Genomic DNA, 22,297 nt, shown 5'->3' with positions numbered 1-22,297 from the left:
TTTTTTTTTAAAGATGTCTACATGAGTTTGTTTTCATTGCATAAAAATAGTTGACAATGACCGCCAACGCAGATGTTTATAATTCCCGCGCACAACGACATTTGAAATCGAAATTTTACACGGGTATAATGACGATTGATGTCGCATATATCAAACTAGTTAACTATTATAGCATATTGCATAATATTTATTTTTAAATGCAAAACATGTACACCGTTCACAATAGATAATGTGCAAGCTATGGCTATGGGCTACGAGAAGGCAGAAATATGAGATGTGGTATATGAGTACCTATATCTACATAGGCTGTCGATTTGAAGTGAGGGTACATTTTCTACACACACTACAAAGCTACTAGGTATGTGTAGTTCTATATAATTTCCATAACACACGAACAGATTAGAGACACTTTCAGATTTGGGATTTGGCATGGTACATTACTGAGATCAAGCATTAAATGTATCTAAGTTTACACAAGTGAAAATACCCTAATTTTCTCTGACAGACTGCAGATATTAATATTAGGTACCGTACCATAAGACTTGATGCTACGATCACTGAAAATATGGGCACTTACTTTACAAGAAGTCATATTATTTTTTATAAGGAATGAAATAAATAAAATGACCAAATAATCATAATTTTCCTACATTTATTTGTCTTTTTTCTTATGTTTCGATTTCTTATGCTTCGATTTGTGTTTTTTACTTTTCTTTTTATGCTTTTTATGTTTAACTTCTTTAGCGTCTACCCACGAATCGGAACTCGAGTCAGAGTCATCTTTTCTCTCCTCTCTACTTCAAAATTTTGGCTTAAAACTTTCGTTAGTATTTGTTTCTATTGTCTTCTGTAAATTAACTGGAATTTGAGGACCGTAAACTTCTGGTTCCTCTATACTTTTATTATCTGTCTCATTTGTTTTATCTGTATCAGGTTTTTTATCTGTACTCTGTATTGATTCTTTTTTATCTGAGCTCTTATCTTCTTTTTCTTTTGGCGCCCTTCGCCAAGAATTAATTTCATCAAAGTCGATATTTGCAAATATACCACGAGGGGGCGACGTATTTCGTTCAACATTTTTCGGGGTGTCTATAAAATCATTATCCGTCTTTTTATCATCTTCATTTTCACTGTCGCTTAAAAATATTGCTTTGTAGAGATCCATTTTATCGAATTTCTCTATAGTTTCGGTAATTGCTTGAGGCGTTTCTTTATTTTGCATATCTCTTTCCGATTCTTTTAGAAATAGTTCTGCAACCGTCATTCTTTTGTGTGGGGTATTTTGTATTGGTATATTTTCTGGTACTTTTGGCGCTGTTACTTGAGGTTTATTATTTTCTGTGCTTAATGACTTGGATCCGCTAAATTTAGTCTGTTCTTTAGTAAAACTGTCTTTATCGTGTACTGACGATTCCATATACGAGAAGATGGAATATGATACTTTCGGTTTGTCTTCTTTCTGAGGTGCATAACTGAAATAAAATAAAACAATCCTTACTAATATTATAAATGCGAAAGTAACTCTGTCTGTCTGTCTGTTACTCAATCACGCCTAAACTACTGAACCAATTTGCATGAAATTTGGTATGGAGATATTTTGATACCCGAGGAAGGATATAGGCTACCTTTTATTGCGAAATATGTACCACGGGCGAAGCCGGGGCGGACCACTAGTAATTAATATGAATCTTGGCAAAAGGCTGTGAACGATATTGGAGGATGTGTTTACGTGCGTTTAAGAAATAATGATATAATGTTTAAAATATCGCATAATATTTATTTGGTCTAGAGTCAGAGCGAGCAAATAGTTATTACTTAAACAAAAATATTAAAATAACATATACTAATCAAATATTGTATCAACTTTAAATTTTCACAAACATTACTCTAAATCCACTCCCCTAATTTAGCAGTTCTAAAGAGCATTTTCAATTTGCCTGTATTACATCAATTTAAAAAATATATATTTACCTGCCCCCTCCCAATTCAGGCACATTAAACCGCTTACAAACGATAGCCTCTGGTCTCCAATCAACCTTCCGTCTCGTCATAACACCAAAAGCTCCCATTTTGGCTGCCTCCTCCATCTCTGGAGTTGCTAAACCGTAATTGGTAGAACTTTTCGCGACTGCGCATAGTGGGTTTAATGCTTCGTCGGGTTGTGTTGCGTGTGTGAATCTGATGCATAATAAATTTTGATTAATATTTTATGTTGTACCTAATATCAATTTAAAAGTACTTAATGATTTAGGATACTCATATACTCTAAAACAATAGCAACTGAAAAAAAAATACAATGCAAAAAAATAATAATAATTTCTGCTCATTTTTAAATGCATTATTTTAGTTATTTTCAAAGCAATGACATAATTTCATAAGCAAAAATTTACATTATAATATTGCTAAACCAAATTTCACAAAAACACTATAATACTGCAAATCTATAAAATCAACCCACCTATCACCCATAACACCAGACAACGGCCTATACAATTTGGCCGCTTGTTCAAACTCGAGCATCTCTCTATCTCTCTCCCACTCACCCACATTACCCATATCGCCATCTCGCTCCACAGTTTTATCAACCAAGTATTTCTCATATCTTGCTTGCTTTTTAGGATCACTAGCAAACGGTTTAAACACTGGTTTTATATTTTTCCCTGAATCTTTTATGGAAATAAAATCCGGTGTTTCTTCTTTCTTCTCATTGGTTGATACGAAATTGATATTTTTACCAAATAATTTGTTGATTGTGTGTTCTGTTTGTTCGCTTGTTTTTGTTGGTGTGGGTTGTGGTATTTCCTTTAGGGGTGGTATTGGTGTTTCTCCGAGGAGCTTACCACGCGCTTCTGCTGATAATTCGTGCCGGCCTAGAGCTAAAAATAAAATGTACATTAGTATGCATAATGATATTATGATTGATTAAATTTTTATTTCGATTTTTTATCTATTACAACAAATTAGAATAAGTTATTATAGTCGAGCCAATTAATAGGCAACATTTGACGTCTATCAATTTTATCTTCGAAGAGAGGTAACCTGCATAAAAACATCGATTAAAGTGAATTAATCGATACGGACTTGGAACATTTGTCAATCGAACTTGAAACACATGTCAATTTTAAAATCATTAGGCGAATTGTCTTTCTAAATAAAGAACTTTATTACATTTTTATTTTTTAACGTCTGAAACTACTTAGATTAGTTAAAGAATATGCTTGTTGCTTACTAATAATATTATGTTTGTTTTTCTTTCTTTCGCGTCGTATCCCGGGCGATTTTATGTCATAATATAATTTATTTACCTTGATCCCTTTGAGGCATGCTAGTTGCCTCGAACCTGGTGCGTCTAACACCAGCAGGGGCAGGTTTATAGTCCCGGGGCAGAACTGGCGGCGGGTATGAGGGTACTGGGGGCAGGGGTTTCTTTGCCTTTACGAAACCTGGTAATACCTGAAATAAATATTTTTATTGGTATATTTTGAATTTGGTTGTTGTGCGTTATGTGGGTAGTTTCATAACATGTCCTTATTTCATAAAGTCATGGTTTCCAGTTATGTTATTCATCGAAAAGTTAATGTTTGAAATGTGAAGAATTTTGATTTATTTCGACATTCCTGAATGAGATAAAAGACGAACTGATTAGATATTATGCCTCAAAAAAATATCAAATTTAATAAACACACCATTAAACATTTTATGTTACAAATTTTTCATAAATGAAACAAAATATAACAAAATACATACATTACACCCCCTCTCTTTAGGTTTCTTATCTATTTTCTTCTCACTAGCGCCCCCTATCGCAAAGTCATAGTGTGACATATCTTCATTTGCGTAAATATCTTCGTCGTCCGCTTCGAATGCTCCCACGCCGAACGCTTGGCCGCGGATTGAGACCTAGAATATTTATTATAACTTAATAGTATTGCCTATATTTCATAATAGGTAAATTAAATAAAAAAAACATGTGTGGCACTCGGGGACTGCCGCGGTAAAGCTATTGCATAGAATGCCTTCAAGCCACACCTCCGCGCCCGTCGGAGTGGGGAGCGTGAGGTTTTTCGTTACTAAATTTCTGGATTCGGTCCCCGCGCTCAAGGCCCGCGATAGAAGCTATGCAATAGCTTAATAAAAATCAACTGGGAGTTGGGACAACAAGTTGTAAGTGAAAATCGTAGATTGAAAAACCAGAAGAAAATTCAATAATGAAATACATATTATTAAATTACTTATACTAGTCAGCAATAATAAATAAATCTTTACCAATATGAAAATATTCAATTTACATATTTTACTTCCAAAAATAAGTAAAACACTGTTTGTATTACATACTAGCTGTGACCCAAACCCGACCTGTAGTTCCTGAGAAAAGCGTGTTCAAGTAAACAAACAAACATGGATAGATTATGATTGCATCTAATAACAACTACACAAAGAAGCTGTCACGAAAAAAACAAGTCATAAAATAATTAGGTACAAAAAGTTAAAAAGAAAATTCAAATACATATTCATATTTCATATTGTGTAATAATTTAATATTACCTTTTTCCCTTTCTCCTTCATAACCAGATGGCTCCTTGTATCACTACTACCATATTCACCAACCAAATTGCCCAATACTGAGTGTCTACTCAAGCCACTGTAACCGAGACCAAAACGATCGTTTTTCGGTTGTAGGATATAAGGTTCATAATCGTCTGGCGCGAATAGGGCTTCGTATTCGAACTCTGAGTCTGAACTATCTTCCGATTGCTGTTGATTTTCCTGGAAAAATTGTTTGTTTTAAATATGCGATACCAATAAATATGCTTCGTTCAAAAAAATGGTATATTTACTTTTTTTATTTATATTACAAACATTGTCATATTTATAATATTTAACATGAATTAAAGCGAAAATTGCATAAATTAATAGACATTTGATGTTCTACTTTCCTTAGAAAGTCTACAACACTCATTTAATCAATAATGTATAATTATACTTTAAAAAAGTTAAATTAGGTTGTGCTCTGAAATGTGTTTTTAAAAGATAGTATTTAGTCCATTGAATGAGTCCCTCCAAGGGGGGTCTAGAGTGCGTGAGTTAGTAACGTAAGATGTTTCTTCGGAAACATGTCAAGAGTCCCTAGGTAATAAACATACTAAAACCCCGGGCCACTAGGAAGAGCCCCGGAGTGGGGGGAGGGGGGAATGGGTCCATTTTTTCATTTTTCGCTTAAATCTCAAAAAACGGTACATGTTAGAGAAAAATTTTCAAGGAAAAGTTGAAAGGCCATAAAATTATCTACAAGTTGTACCTACATCATTTTTTCCTATATCCTACCGTTTCTGAGTTATACGCAGTAAAAAATGATTTTGGCTCAAACAATTTCCCCATACTACACATCAATCGATCAAAAAATATTTCTTTCTTCCAAAAAACTCAAATGTGCAACTTGTGACCGGTACTGATAGATTGCTCTTAATTAGGTCTATAATTGGTAAAATAAACACATTCCTCAATGGAAGCCTTTAGGAGGAATCGACTCAAACTACCCTAATATAATATTTTGACAATCGATTCCTCCTAAAGGCTTCCATGGAGGAATGTGTTTATTTTACCAATTATAGACCTAATTAAGAGCAATCTATCAGTACTAGTCACAAGTTGCACTTTTGAGTTTTTTGGAAGAAAAAAATAAAAAGATCAAGTTCAGTAACTCAAACTACCCTAATATAATATTTTGACAATCGATTCCTCCTAAAGGCTTCCATGGAGGAATGTGTTTATTTTGCCAATTATAGACCTAATTAAGAGCAATCTATCAGTACTGGTCACAAGTTGCACTTTTGAGTTTTTTGGAAGAAAAACATTAAAAAGTTCAAGTATCGTAACTACCCTAATAAAATTCAATTCCCCGTAAACGCCTCCATGGTGGAATCTGGTATTTTTATAAATGATAGACCTAATTATGAGCAATCTATATGTACCGGTCACAAGTTGCACTTTTGAGTTTTTTGGAAGAAAAAAATAAAAAGATCATGTTCAGTAACTCAAAGTGCCCTAATATAATATTTTGACAATCGATTCCTCCTAAAGGCTTCCATGGAGGAATGTGTTTATTTTACCAATTATAGACCTAATTAAGAGCAATCTATCAGTACCGGTCACAAGTTGCACATTTGAGTTTTTTGGAAGAAAGAAATATTTTTTGATCGATTGATGTGTAGTATGGGGAAATTGTTTGAGCCAAAATTATTTTTTACTGCGTATAACTCAGAAAAGGTAGGATATGGCGTATAGGAAAAAATGATGTAGGTACAACTTGTAGATAATTTTATGGCCTTTCAACTTTTCCTTGAAAATTTTTCTCTAACATGTACCGTTTTTGAGATTTAAGCGAAAAATGAAAAAATGGACCCATTCCCCCCCTCCCCCCACTCCGGGGCTCCTCCTAGTGTCCCGGGGTTTTAGTATGTTTGTTACCTAGGGACTCTTGACATGTTTCCGAAGAAACATCTTACGTTACTAACTCACGCACTCTAGAACTTTTTATTCAATGGACTAATTATAATGTACAATTATAATACTATCTCTTAAAAACATATTTCAAAGCACAACCTAATTTAACTTTTTTGAAGTGAAACTTCTTTAAGCGTGTTGAGAGTAAAATTTCAAGTTCCCGTCATGACAATATCGTCATGTTATGCAGTAAGGCGACGATTTTAGTATTTTTGAAATAGCCAAAGAAGTTTCACTTCTGACACGTGTGCTCGGCACACACGCTCTTATTTAAATATCTATTACTATCTCTACCTGTCGCAAATCAGTCGGCATATAACACCCATACACTCTATGCTGTTTCTTTGCCTTTTTCTTCTCTGTTCTAGTTAATCTCTCTCCCGTGCCCTGCCCCTCACGCCAGCCCATAGCCCGTAACATTTTGACAGCGGCTGTTTCGTGTACGGGTCGTAATAGTTGTTCTAGTACTGGTTCACCTGTTGAATTGAATGAATGAATGAAAAAAAGACGTGTGGCACTCGGGGACTGCCGCGGTAAAGCTATTGCATGCTATGCCTTCAAGCCACACCTCCGTGCCCGTCAGAGTGGGGAGCGTGAGGTTTTTCGTTACGGAATTTCTGGATTCGGTCCCCGCGCTCAAGGCCCGCGATAGAAGCTATGCAATAGCTTAAAATTCTTTATTGCACACAAAAATACAGGATTACAAAATAAGAGCGATACCAGTTATAATATGTACAGAGGGTGGTCTTATCGCTGTAAGTGATTTCTGCCAGACGACCCGAAAAACCATAAGGATTACATATTTTATGGTGATGGTGCATTATATTTAGGTATATTTTAATGGAATTGTTTAGTTTTAAATGTTTTTAGGCCTTAAGAAAACAGTGTTATTATACATGTAGAGATTGTCTAATCTAAAAATGAACGCCCCTCCACTAAACTTAATTGTTTCAATGTGTGAGGACAAATAATTATTGAACCACTTTATATGTGTGCGCGCGGCGATTCTACTGCAAACTTTGACTCTCGCGCACTGATTTGTCAACTAATCGGGCGATCAGTTCAGGTGCCTAGCATTGTATGGCGGGGAGAGCGCGCTATGTACGGAATGACACGTCCGTTCTGTCGTGCATCGCGTCATTTATGCACTAGTTGGCCAACTGGTCCTGTCGTTCGGGCATGGACTGGACTGGAGGACTGAACGACCAATGAGGCAGACCAATTTGTGAGTATTGCGTCTATACACGTACTTTGAATGTGAGCGTAAACACAGTGGAGGGGCGTTCATTTTTAGATTAGACAATCTCTACACATATATCACATATTTAGAGATATATAGAATCAGAATCAGATCATGAAGTGCAAAGAAAATTGAATATCTAAGTATTATTTTTCAAATTACTTTTTATTCGATAAATATACAATAGATTATTCACCTTAAATGACATAGTTGAATGCACTATGTAGTTAACACAAATCACATTCACATTAAGAATCTAATGTAACACCTGTACTACAACAGCAACATTATATATTTAAAATTTAAAACTAGCTGCGCCCCGCGGTTTCACCCGCGTGGCTCCGAACCTGTTAGTTTTAGCATAGTGATAAGTCTATAGCCTCTATACCTCGATAAATGGGCTATCTAACACCGAAAGAATTTTTCAAATCGGACCAGTAGTTCCTGAGATTAGCGCGTTCAAACAAACAAACTTTTCAGCTTTATAATAATAAAAGTATAGATTAAATTTACCTGGAATGGGACCATCGTGGTATCTATTTTGTCTGGTTCTCTTATGGCCAGAAAACTCTCCCTGTGTCAGCATTTGTTTTGGTGCTATCCCAAATTCACTTCTGTCCTCGTCATCCATAAAGTCTTCTGGTCTTTGACTCTATGATTGTAAAAAAACATTTTTATCACTGTAATATATTTTATTGCCTTAAAAAATAGTGGTAAATGGTAAAACAATGTTATGACAGTTAAAAAGTGCTTCTAGAAGATGTCCAAGTGAATAAAAAAATGTTATGAGGTTATTCAGTTAAAAATATTTATGATCAAATCAAAAAACTGCAGTGTTTTTGGATATCTATAACACTACACTTGCTATTTTTAGGCATGTATTAGAAATTAAATTTCTTTGAGGGTTAATTTTTCAATCCTTGGTTAAAACATATTCGTCGAATAATGTATAAAACTACCATTTTAAAAACGTATTCTAATTGCCCGTATTTGACAGTTTACGTGACATTTTAATATTATCGTGTAATACTTTATTGGACGGATAAGTTTTATCCAAGCATTGAAAAATCGGCCCTTATTGAAAAAATTACAGATTAGATTGGCACAAATATAAGTAACAATTCACAAAGAGCAAATAAATAATCAATAATACTTACAGAACGCTGTGCTTTTTCCGCTCTAGAGCTTTTAAATGTAGCCGGAGTCCATCCTTCAGGAGTACCCACTGTGTTCCCATACCCAGCAGAGAAGCCCCCAGTGAAGGCACCATGGAACCTTCGCCTTCCATGATCGTCCACAGCATATTGGTCAGTTGGTTGTTGATATTTGCGCTTTGATGGTATTTCATCTATTGAGAGGTAAATTGAAAGTAATATGTTGAAAAGATAATGTTTTATTCTTTAAGATTATTTCACTTATTTTCCCTGCCTACTCACCTATTCGGTTATAGGTAGACTGTTGTCATATAATTTAGTAGGTGCATTCATAATAAATAAACTGAATTTAATATTTTTAAAAATCATGTTAAAATTTAAGATTCTTCATCAACTTCAACATCTTTTAATAACTTTAAAATGTGAAAATTCGTGAAGATAATATCATTTCTCACATAGCAGCTTGCCGGATCTTGATGAAATTGTCCCAGAGGCCAGAGCTATCATTAAGCTAAAACAGCTACTTATTACAGTTATATTTTAATAATGTACCACATGACTGATTATCTGGCCTTAACTTGTGTAGTAATGAATTATTGAAGTTAAATTGGATATGAAATGTAGTGAAATACTGTAATAAAACAAACCTTCTTCATATGGTTCGAGTGGGGTACCATACCGGATTATATTTTCATCTTCGCTGTCCGAATCAGTCATTTTGTTCTACTTCCTAAGCAGGAGGATAGTTTATAAAACTATTCTTAAGAATAAAATGTTAATAAATCATATTTTAATTGGGAAATTCATTAAATTATTTAAAAATTAAAATACATAAAACTCAAAGCCCGTAGCTCAAAACATGTTTTCATTCGTTGTCACTTGTCAGTCAGTGTCACTGTTGACTGTCATCAACCGTAATGTCATCAGTCATGTGCTTTTTTTTGAAGATTTAATGGCCTAGTTACAAGACCTTTAAAATATAAAAATATAAAATACATAATAAAATATATAAAAATACACAGAAAAATAAAACAATTTTTAATTCATCATCCATCATGTTTATTTACTTAAATATTAAAATGCATAAACAAAATTTGTATACCATTATTCACAACCATAAATAAAATTTTGCATTGTTCGCGCTTATAAAATTCTTGATTTTACGAAGCTTTGAGTACAGATTTATAAAAAGTAAAAACTAATATCACAGAAAAAAAAGTATTCAGAACGTAAAAAAAATTATCTTATCGCACCCAATGCAATGACTTTTTCATCTAGCAACATATCTTCTATTACATGTTGCAACTTGCCAGCCGTACGAAATTTATCATCTCCGTTCAGACAGCTATGTAGGAGCCTATCAAGTCTTGTGTCGTTTATCACCTTGGGTATGGGATATAGAAATGGGTTTTCATCACCAGCTAGGACATAGCAGGCAGCCCATATATTATGATCACTGAGATGATGTCTGCACATATTCTCAATAGAAAAAGTGAAACCAGGTCCTAAAACTTCTCTGCTGTAGCGTTGGTACCAATCAGGCAAGTCTTTCTTTGGTGATATGTTCTTATCAAGTATGACTACATCTTCTAGATCTACAAAGCTAATCTCATCTTTTTCATTTGCCACTATATTGTCTAGAGACCAGTCCATAAGGTAGAAACGGAATCTGAAAAAAAAAACAGCTTGATTAATTTATTACTACATAACAGTTTACTATTGTAAGAATATTATTTCAAAAATAATTTGCATTTTGTTAAATATATTCCAGATCAAAACAAAAAAAGTCATTCAGTTTCTCATATAAAGGTAAACATTATTTTTAACTGACTTCAAACAAAAGGAGTTTATGATAATGACTAGCTGCTCCGCGCGGTTTCACCCCCGTGGCTCCACTCCTGTTGCCCGTAGCGTGATGAAATATAGCCTATAACCTTCCTCGATAAATGGGCTATCTAACACCGAAAGAATTTTTCAAATCGCACCAGTAGTTCCCGAGATTAGTGCGTTCAAACAAACAAACAAACTCTTCAGCTTTATATATTAGTATAGATTACTTATTCTTCACTACATATAAATTACAAATTGCAAAAGCCATTACTTATCATGCTTAAAGGTGAAATCCATAGCAGCACTAATAATTTTTTGAGCATATTTCAACTTCTTGAGCCAAGGGATATGAGTAAGGGCTGATAATGATTCTCCCTCATATGCAACCACTTCGAGACGACCACACACACCCCCATAGGCAGGCACAGGCCAACCCTTTGTTTTAGGGAGCACCTGAAAAGTAATAAAACCTTTTCATTCATGTTTAATTACAATACAATACAATTACAATGGTTGCGGACAACCTATAAGACAATTTTACTTAACATTTACATTTTAACAAAATAGTTAACAGAAATTACGGAATTTACCTGTAATAAGATGGGTTCTGGGTTAATATTCAATATTGTCCAAATATTAATCATTTCAGATTTATAGTTTCCATTACGATTGTTCAACAGTGGATGCAACAAGTCATAAATACTATATGCATATGGACACAAAACTATGCCTTTCCTTGGTTCTGTATCCGGCCAAGACAGATTATACTGAACTATATCAATAACTTTTTGGTCAATGTTTGATATATTCAATAAAGCTTTGACGTTACAACTTTCACTGAGATTCATAACTTTGCAGATCTTCTCGTCAAATTCACGAAACTCCCAATCGTGAGCGAGTTTCTTCAACACAACTCTTCGATTTGACTTCGTGTATCCATAGAAAATGTTCCTCACATTAAACATACTCGACCAATGCGTACTGTCCAGTATTATTTGATTTGAATAAAGTTCTGGACACACTGTTACACCGTAACATGCTGGACATCGATCCAAATTGGTTATTTGCATTATCTGGGGCCCTTTGAAGTTACCAAACAGCAATACACTCCCATAGAATGATGCGATAAACACTATTCCAACAACTATAACGCGTTTACAAAATCTACGTCGTAGAATCATTTTTTTAAATATAAATTCACTCATTTTTGAATGGAATTATTGTATAGTTTTAAATTAAACTTTACATTTTAGTTATTATAAAATAAAACATAAATAAACGATCAGCATTCAGCATAATAATGTTATTTTTAATAATTTTCCCGATAATTTATGAATGTCAACTTGAAAATTGACATTTTCGTTCAATAATCAAGCGATCAATAACATAATTATAAGTTCATAAATAGAATGAATGGATGTTTAAAATCAGAAATTAATGTAAGAAAATATTATCAATGTAAAGTGATATCTGTCTTTTGTATCATTAGCCGTATCATTAGTTATATTATTAGTTAAGTGTTAAACCCAAGATTAAACCTAATCTCGTGTTCGATCAATGTCAACTGTCACTTCAATACCTATAATTTTCAAACAACTGTGAAACTGTCATGAATTGTCAAATATAACTTGTTTTGCGAGAGCTTTTGTGTGAATATTTTGTGATTGTTTTGCTATTTTTCAAGGAAATGTGATTCCATGTGATAAATTAGCAAGCATAGTGTAATTTGATATTTAATACGTTTAAATGAAATCCGGTTCGCCCGTGGAGACTTGATAAATCGATAAATACATTTGACTAAGTTTTGACTGTGTTCTGATGTTATGATAAAATGGGTTTTATTTCGTATTTTGTGGATAACTACACTGCAAGTTTTTACGATATGATTGGTAAGTGTTTCTCTTAATATAAAAGATAATTCCTAGTCGATTGTATTGTAGGTTGCTTTTATATATATATTTTAATTTATTGTGATTCATCTCAGATTTTTTCTCATTTTATTCTAATTATTGCGTCATTATATTGTGAAGAACATCTGATAATCAAATAAGGTGAATATGTAAATAATATAATTGCTTAAATATCTTTCAAAGCCACATTTTTCTTAATAATAGCAAGTACCTACATAGTGAATGATTAAGTTTCTTATTAGAAAATTTTTTAAAAATACTAAAATAATGCATTAACAATGCCAAAACTAGACTCTTTGTAGGTACCAAAGAAGAAATTAAAACCAAAGGAGCTAGCTAGTAAATACAATTTGATTTACTCCCATAGTATTTTGTAAAAACTTTCAAGACAAAATTTATAAATAAATTATTATTAATATATCTGTGTGATTTTAAAATAACCTGAAATGGAAAGAATAATAAGTTATGAGGTTAAAAATTATAAATGTATTGAGAATATACCTAAGGCCTTAGTAAGTAAGGCCTTAGCCTTCCGATTGTAGTTTAATATAGATTTATCTTTGATCAGATAAGGCTGATTATATATAGGTACCTTGAAAAATTTTTAAAATAATAACTTGAAGAATACCAATATATAAAAGTATAGTATGTAGAGATTGTCTAATCTAAAAATGAACGCCCCTCCACTAAACTTAATTGTTTCAATGTGTGATGACAAATAATTATTGAACCACTTTATATGTGTGCGCGCGTCAATTCTACTGCAAACTTTGACACTCGCGCACTGATTTGTCAACTAATCGGGCGATCAGTTCAGGTGCCTAGCATTGTATGGCGGGGAGAGCGCGCATAGAAATCTAAATAACAAGACACTAGAAGTCGTAAGCGTGCGTGACCTTGTCGCCACTCAGGTGATTTGCACATCACCAGTGCATTCGTCACTGTTCAGTTGCTCTGGAGACGTATGAGTGTATACATGGTGTGTTTCAGCAATTCCCATTGCGGAAATTTTTCCACAAGTTGTAATTATACTTATAAAGGAATAATATTTCATCGGAAAATATTTTTTTTAGAAATAATGCCGTTTTTCCTTAAAATTATAGAATATTTACAAGTATTACGAGTGTCACCATAGTAATCGAAATAACAATGAATGACACAGTCGACCATTCTTTTTATCACGTTTGTTCGTATTGGAGCAAAAAGTCTCATATACTTAGGGATGTTATTCTAAAATAAACCGTAATTTCGTGCGTTAGGATACATATTCAAAAGCTTAATTTAATAGATAAGTTAGTTTTCACTAAAATCAAGCTGTCCAATAAAAGGCATAGTTTACTTGTGTGTACTGTTTAGCTTTCGGTTTGAATGTGTTGATTTTGGCGACAGCGGTTTTCATACGAATTATGACATTATGGCACTTCTATGTGTCTTGTTATTTAGATTTCTATGAGAGCGCGCTATGTACGGAATGACACGTCCGTTCTGTCGTGCATCGCGTCATTTATGCACTAGTTGGCCAACTGGTCCTGTCGTTCGGGCATGGACGGGACTGGAGGACTGAACGACCAATGAGGCAGACCAATTTGTGTGTATTGCGTCTATACACGTACTTTGAATGTGAGCGTAAACACAGTGGAGGGGCGTTCATTTTTAGATTAGACAATCTATACTATAATAATTTAATAAATAGTATGTAATCAGTTATCATGCAAAATTTTAAACATATAAACTCATAAGTAGACATCGGATTATATGCACTAACAAAATGCCAAAATATGCATGCAAATATGCACTAAAAAAGGCCGAAATATGCACTAAAAACGACTGATATGCCTAAAATATGCACAATACAAAATCAAAAAACCTTTATTATTTTTATATATTTAAATCAAAGATTGTTCAAAAACAGTGAAATTTTCTTGAAATTAAGTATAGTTTTTGTGCCAATATACAATTAAGAATTTTTACCAAATTTTCGAGAGCAAATTTGTGACGTTTGTCACCCGCGAGCCCAGTGTTGCCACCTTAGACCTTTCCGGGCTAAATCTAGCCCTTTTTTGGAATTCAACCCGTGTTTTAAGTTTTTAGCCCCAAAAAGGTAATCTAGCGCTATTTTGAATGGCTCAAAATTTACTTAAAATGGAGCCCATCTTGTAATTATTTGCCATTTTACCATGCCAAAATAGGGTTTGTTTACTCGCTGAGCGTTCTGATTGGCTAATAAAGGTTAGTCGACCAATCAAAACTCCCGCTACTTAACGAAATATGCACGATTGGGGAAAAAGGCTAAAATATGCAGTAACGCAGTAATCAGAGAGTTTTATGCATTTGCATATGCAAATATGCAAATGCATATAATCCGATGTCTACTCATAAGTATCTATGAGTTAAACTGAAAATTAGTTTTGTGTTGAACAGTATATTTATTAAGGGAGTATACAGGCTATATAAAATCATCTACAACCTGTGTAGAACCACACATGTAAAGTTAACAAATAATGTTCTCACTAAAAAAATCTCATCAAAAGTGTACTGTAGTGTGTTGTGTAGTTTTAAAGTTATAGCATGCATAGGTATGGACATACAGTGGCAGCAACTTCGTTTTATACTTTGTAGTGATTAGAAATATTACAATGCTTTTTAAATAATCACATTTTTATGGCTTCCTACATTAGACGCTAAACTAACTACACATATGTAAGCAGTCTGGTATCGCCATGTTAAGGCGAAATACGCGATTTCGAATGCCGCGGCATTTTATAAATTAAGTACACTATCTGTGCCCCGCGGGTTCACCCGCATTGCTCCGCTCCTCACTCCTGTTGGTCTTAGCGTGATGATATAGCCTATAGCCTTCCTGGATAAATGAGCTAACACCGAAAGAATTTTTCAAACAAACAAACAAACTCTTCAGCTTTATAATATTAGTATAGATTTATGTTATAAATACAATCTTAAGCATTATAGGTTATTTCAATTCATACGTTTTTTAACAATTTTTAACGCGTGTCACCTTAAAACTATTATCAAGCTCCAGCTATGACCTTCAGTTGCCAGTTTAGCTAGCTATGTCTCTAATAAAATAATTAAAACATGTCGTGTTATATGCTCTGTATATTTTTATTATAAAAAATTAATTTGATGAAAATTCCGAATTCTTATCAGTAGGTACCTACCCAGATTTAATAAATTTAACAAATGTAATTGAAAGAAAATAGTTTTTAAGCTATTGCATAGCGCGGGGACCGAATCCAGAAATTGCGTAACGAAAAACCTCACGCTCCCCACTCCGACGGGCGCGGAGGTGTGGCTTGAAGGCATAGCACAGTATTACCATTATTTCCTACAGTAGTGCGACGAATGTACTTGTGCAGAGAAACGGAGGGGAACTGGCGGGGGTCGGGCGACGCGGGCCGCGTAAAGCAAACACGCTTAGTTTGCTTTACCTAGCGCGAAAGGATGACGCAGTCGTATTTTTTGTGTAATAATTTTATTATACATAGGTACTTACATATTCTATTATGGCGCGCACAAACTGTTCGGTTTACGGATGTAAATCTACATTGAAATCCCAGAAGGAAACAATATTTCAGAAAGATTGTATTAATTGTATCTGTTGAATTAAAATCAAAGCTATGTATATATGTTGTCCTCATTATTTTCTAATCAGATTGTACATCCCAATGCGAATGCATTACTTAGTTAAATGTTATACAATAAGAACATCCAAAAATAAAGTGTCCACGTAAATAATATTTAGCAGTGCAATATCTGTAATTATATATTTATGAACAAATAATTATATCAGATTTAATAATCGCAATTATTTTGAATGTACATATGAGTAAAGATTTCATCATAATATTAATAATCACAATTGTTTTAATTCCCATTTGTTGCAACCCTAGCGTATTTTCGTGTGGCAGCGTCATTACCTACGCTGGCGGCGGCATCGCGCGACATCAAAGGCGATTCCTTACTGTAGGAAATAATGGTAATACTGTGGGCATAGCATGCAATAGCTTTACCGCGGTAGTCCCCGAGTGCCACACGTCTTTTTTTATTTATATAAGCATACATGGGGATGTTGGGCCTTGGTTTATAGTTTATACTATGTGATTTCGTAAGAAATCTATTAATTACTTTTTAAAACATAGATATTACGTAAAGGTCGAAATTAATGATGAATTTAGTGCATACATAAGTTTTAGTATATCGTGTAGGTTTAAATATTTACACGATAATACCTTAATTACGTAACTAATGATTATTGAACAATTAAGTACCTACTTAAAAATTCGCTCACTTATCTGAACGCAAATGCGATTTATGGCATCTAACTAACGTTATTTGGCAGTTTAAAGTTTTTTGATATATGCAATAGTTACGGAATAATCGCCTGTGCACACTTAACGATTACACCCTGTATATATTATAATGTAAGAAATAAACACGCGAGGCCGGGTTAAATATTAGTTTGAATGTAATAAAAATGTACTGCGATTCTACACAGCTACCTAATTGATGTAGGTAGTTGATAACAAATCGCAGTTAGTCAACGACTATTAGAGCTATTACGCACTGTCGACCAGTCGCCGGCGACTCAGTCGCCGGCGACTGTGACTTACTATAGTTTAAATAGGGGCTTGCGCACTTAGTCGTCAGTCGTCCAGGAGTAAGTCCAGTCGCCGGCGACTGACTCGCCGGCGACTGGTCGACAGTGCGTAATAGCTCTTAGCAAAGTGAAGGTAGTGGGTCGAACGTCGTATAAACAACGTCCGAGCCCCTAGGCACGATTCGTACGAATGCGCCACGAGTCAAAGGAACGCGGCATTTTATAGTATTCGACAGCAAGCATGGTTTGACAGGAAATAGTGACAACTATTCATCCACTAAAATATTAAATCAAAAGTTATGTAACAATAAATTAATTAACATGTTCCATACATCTTATCGATATAGCATTGTATAAACGTGTGCATATTTTTCTATAATGTGAAGAAGTGCAAGGAACTTAGAGCATTAAGGAAGGTCCTCAAACCGTAGCCTATTTTTTTATGGCGACAATCCACTAATTAATTACTTGTCTCGTAAAATAGTGATTACAGTAAGTAATACCTACTATCTCAAAATGTTTATATAAAAAACGTTTAATCCAACTATTAATATGCCAAATAACAAGTGCGTCACAACTCGCAAGACGTACAGAAAACCTAGAATATTCTCACCAAGAACGGATTATAGCTTATTGTTTTTATTATCACCGCCTTGTGTGGTACACGTCGTTATCAATTTTAACTGCAATGTATTATTACGTACTTTCGATTCAGATATTGTAGTGTGGTAGAGATAAACTACGATAACATGGCGCGCCCCTCCAAATTACTGTTTCAACGTGTGTAGTGACATCCTTACGAAGGAGTTTGTATGTAGTTGTACGTATTCGTCTTTACTCTTTAGTACTTTACGTCCAGATAACAGATTTGTTGGTCAACTAATCATAAGTTGCCGAGCGCCCAAGACAACGCACGTGTCGTTTTCATAGAATACGTCAGTGCAGCGCCATTACTAATAATAATGAGCGATTAGAGCGTGACTAGTCGAGCAACAAATCCGTGGATTTGTTTTTGTTTGACGGCCGTCTCATTACGCACACATGCGTTGTGAATCTTGGTGGTGCATTGTAAATACTTTCACAAATACTTTCAAACGTTTTGACCCGTCCGATTAGGGCCCTTCTGGCCTCCTCCACTCAAGCGACAGCTCAAGCCGAGGTTCGTGGTCCCCGTCAAGGGGGGACGCCCTTGTGCATGTCGCTACCAGGGTGAACCTTCAGTTCACCCCCGCGTCCGCGTTAAAATGTAGAAGCCCTTCTGGCTAACATTGAGAGACACCACACAAAAAAAAAAAAAAAAAAAAACGTTTTGAATTTTGGAGGGGCGCGCCATGTTATCGTAGTTTATCTCTAAAAACAGTAGCTAAAGTCGCAAATGACTCTGTTACTCGCGTCATATATAATGATGATAGTGATATGGCATACGTTAGATACAATTGCTTTTAGATTGTTTTCATTTTACTTTCGACATATCTTGTATATCTTTTCGTTTGAAATATCACATGCTATGCCCCAATTTACATGTTTAACTACATCTACACTACTCGATATCCTTGAAATTAAGTTTTTAATTATCGGATACCTGAAGGTTGTAAATACTAAATATGTAGTAATGAAATAAAACGATGATGATGGTTATTTTAATTGTTATCACAAATCTATTTATTTTTAAACTTTCCTTAAATGTTGCATACGGTTATGCTTGCTTGGATTCACATATTTTAAGTAAACAAAAAGAAGAGAGGATTATGACGTAGAAACCTCATTTTGAATTTTTTTATTAATTTCATTTTTATATTTAACTTCGCTTCTCGAGTAGAATTTTTAGTCAGTAATTGTAGTGTTTATATATGTAATCGTATCTGTTTTGTTTAGAAAAAAATGTGTATAATTTATTTAAGTATGTATAGTATATATATATTTAGAGTTCAGCGACTACCCTCTTCATTAATTATATTTACATTGTCTGTATAACGTTAGCATACATTTAAAAGCATTTACATAATATTGAATAATTATAGGGACGATATAAAATTTAAATCAAGTAAATTGTCCAATTTAGTATGAAAATATAACACCAAATCCCGTATTCGCCGATTAAGATGCATGATTAAATAAATAAATATAGTCTATTATACTCGGTAAAGATGTAAAAACAAACAATTTATTTCATTTCATTTTTATATATTACTAGGTTTCCGCCCGCGGCTTCGCCCGCGCTGTCAAAGAAAATCCGGCATAGTTCCCGTTCCCGTGGGATTTCCGGGATTGCGTCATTTTCCTGGGAAAAAAGTAGCTTATGTCCTTTCTCGGGTATCAAAATATCTCCATACCAAATTTCATGAAAATTGGTTCAGTAGTTTAGGCGTGATTGAGTAACAGACAGACAGACAGACAGAGTTACTTTCGCATTTATAATATTATAGTATGGATATTTAACTTCGCTTCTCGAGTAGTATTTTTAGTCAGTAATTGTAGTGTTTATTTTATGTAATCGTATCCGTTTTGTTTAGAAAAAAATTGTATAATTTATTTAAGTATATATTTAGAGTTCAGCGACTACCCTCTTCGTTAATTATATTTACAATTATATTTACATTGTCTGTATAACGTTTGCATACATTTAAAAGCATTTACATAATATTGAATAATTATAGGGACGATATAAAAACAACCAACAACCACTTCATATACAAATTACAAACTTTCAAGTTTTAGGACATTCTTAACAGGAGAAGGTTGAGGACAACATTTTTCAGGATTTTATATGCATAATGAAACATGTCTGCCAAAAAAATATGATAAATGTTAAAAATAAATTACGTAAAAAAGTAAATGAATTCTATCTCTTGATTATATTAAAATTTACTAACTTTAATTTGAATATTGTGCTAAAATATCTGAGATCTGAAATAGAATCATGATTATTTAAGAGTAAGATTACATATAATTTACTAGTTAGGATATTAACTGGACGGATGTTATGACTTGATGAATATCTAAGATATAGAATATATAACGGTGCATTTACATGTTCGTCAAACGAGCGAATGCTCATTCTAACCCATGTTAAATTCTTTTAGTGTAAACCGGCGTAGAGCATGCTCTCGTTTTTCTTATTGCGTTCGAAAAGATTCTATGAAATGTTCTAATACTGAATACGAGTTTTCGTTTACACTAAAAGATCACGATAAAATGCTCTTGCTCTAGCTCTAAGTAATCTAAACGAGCGAATGTTCATTCTAACCCCACTGTGTCAAATTATTTTAGTGTAAACAGGCGTAGAGCATACTATCGTTGTTTTAGTGCGTTCGAAAAGATTCTACGCAATGTTCTAATACTGAACAACGCTGAATACGAGTTTTAGTTTACACTAAAAGATCACGATAGAATGCTCTTGCTCTAGCTCTTAACGAGCGAATGCTAATTCTAACTCCGTTATGTCAAATTATTTTAGTGTAAACAGGCGTAGAGCATTCTTTCGTTAGTGCGTTCGAAAAGATTCTATGCAATGTTCTTAACTGAACAACACTGAATACGAGTTTTCGTTTATACTAATAGATAACGAAATAATGCTCTTGCTCTAGACTCTAGAGTCTAGCTCTATGTTCATTTGATGTAAATGCACTGTAAGACGAGCAAACCAGCCGACAGGTGTAGAGCAGGATGCGTTAATGTAGATACATCTGCTTACCTTATATGGTGTTTAAAATGTCAGTACCTTGGAAAATATGTTGAATGAAATAATTGTTTGCATTAATATTTTACATGAATTAGAGGAATAGGAGCTATAATTTCATGGGTAGTTGATGATGTGCGTCGTCGATATAAAGGATACAAGGAACAATTAAATGTTAATTAATCCTATGCATAAAATACTTATTGTGAAGTAGAAAACAATGTACCTAACATTGAATCAAAATATGATTTATTTTTGTCGATATAAAATAAATCGTCGTATTCTTTTTGAAGTGAAACTTCTTAACATGGCAATACCGTCACGCTATGGGGTAAGTATCTTTGAATCTTGCCAAAGAAGTTTCACTTCTGACACGTGTGCTCGGCACACACGTTCTTTTTCAATAACCAATCTAATAAAAAACTTTATTTTTCCTTTAGAACAAAGTCATGGTCTCTTCTACGAACTGGGTCGTCGAAAGATTAAGTTCATATTTAATTACGTTGAGTATCTTTAGGCCAACATTGTGACGTCAGTATCGTCTACCTCAGTTGTGTTGCTAAGTGCAAACTGCAAACATAATGAATCCATAAATAAGGCTGTGTAATAAGTAGTCTAGGTTTGATATACGAGGCAGGTTGTCGGTTGATATTTTTACTTTTTCTTTAGGAACCGCGCATTATCTTGTCGTTATAATTACATTGTGTGTGTCTGAATTATGACAGAGAAAAAGGGTACAAATATGCTTATATTATAGGAGATACTGATGGGCTAGATGATAAATTCGAGTTGGATTTGATGGATGGAGCGTGTTTATATAATGTAATCTATATTATAATTCTAATTCAAGCCACCAACAATGTACATATTTATATCGACAAGATAAAGCGCAGTTCCCAAAGAAAAAGTAAAAATATTAACCACATAAAGACTACTTATTTATTCATGAATTCAATTTCAATCTATTATGTTTGCCCTTTGCTTAGTGAAATTCGAAAACAAAGCAAGGGTTCGTTTCAGGAATTATTTGGACATAATCACTATCAACACATGAGTAGAAAGACGGAACAGAGACTAAGCTTCTTAAGAACGTGCAAAATTGTTACCTATTTTGGTAGGGTTGTCACAATAGGTTAAGACAAATTAAACAAAACATTTGTTAAATAGTTTTATAATTACACACAATTACATACATACTTACAAATGTTAAACTTGTAATAATAATGAAAGGTAAAAACACACCATGAACAATTCTCTTCTTATTAAAAAAGGACCTAATAAAATAAACGCAAGTAGGTACTTACTTGAAAAAGTAATAATCAAAATATTTACTCACCTATTGTACTCCCTGGGATAGTTGAA

General features: G+C 33.8%; 3 protein-coding genes across 3 annotated transcripts in view; 1 reads left to right on the top strand and 2 right to left on the bottom strand.

The window, feature by feature from the left end:
• Positions 1 to 632: 632 nt before the first annotated feature.
• LOC149477397 (G patch domain-containing protein 1 homolog) lies at positions 633 to 9,777 on the bottom strand. The gene is made up of 10 exons (XM_089710704.1): positions 9,546 to 9,777; positions 8,902 to 9,092; positions 8,258 to 8,396; positions 6,799 to 6,980; positions 4,546 to 4,767; positions 3,748 to 3,900; positions 3,306 to 3,453; positions 2,459 to 2,876; positions 1,972 to 2,178; positions 633 to 1,472 (listed from the first exon to the last, which is right to left on the bottom strand). Exons 1-10 carry the CDS (start codon positions 9,613 to 9,615, stop codon positions 800 to 802), a joined length of 2,403 nt encoding a protein of 800 aa, XP_089566830.1. The 5' UTR covers positions 9,616 to 9,777; the 3' UTR covers positions 633 to 799.
• A 163-nt stretch (positions 9,778 to 9,940) lies between these two features.
• Positions 9,941 to 12,059, bottom strand: LOC149477396 (divergent protein kinase domain 2A-like). The gene is made up of 3 exons (XM_089710850.1): positions 11,319 to 12,059; positions 11,000 to 11,181; positions 9,941 to 10,567 (listed from the first exon to the last, which is right to left on the bottom strand). Exons 1-3 carry the CDS (start codon positions 11,931 to 11,933, stop codon positions 10,138 to 10,140), a joined length of 1,227 nt encoding a protein of 408 aa, XP_089566976.1. The 5' UTR covers positions 11,934 to 12,059; the 3' UTR covers positions 9,941 to 10,137.
• A 287-nt stretch (positions 12,060 to 12,346) lies between these two features.
• LOC149477394 (DGAT1/2-independent enzyme synthesizing storage lipids) overlaps positions 12,347 to 22,297 on the top strand; it is a 49,404-nt gene continuing 39,453 nt past the window's right edge. The window contains exon 1 of the mRNA XM_089710725.1: positions 12,347 to 12,617. Within this exon, the coding sequence (XP_089566851.1) occupies positions 12,560 to 12,617 (58 nt within the window). The 5' untranslated portion in view covers positions 12,347 to 12,559. The remainder of the gene's footprint in view (positions 12,618 to 22,297) is intronic.

The sequence above is a fragment of the Colias philodice genome, chromosome 25 (assembly GCF_061535455.1).
Source record: "Colias philodice isolate Cphi_HAF_F1 chromosome 25, ilColPhil1 Martin Lab GWU primary, whole genome shotgun sequence".
Classification (NCBI taxonomy): domain Eukaryota; kingdom Metazoa; phylum Arthropoda; class Insecta; order Lepidoptera; family Pieridae; genus Colias; species Colias philodice.
This window is presented reverse-complemented; position numbering and strand designations above follow the sequence as displayed.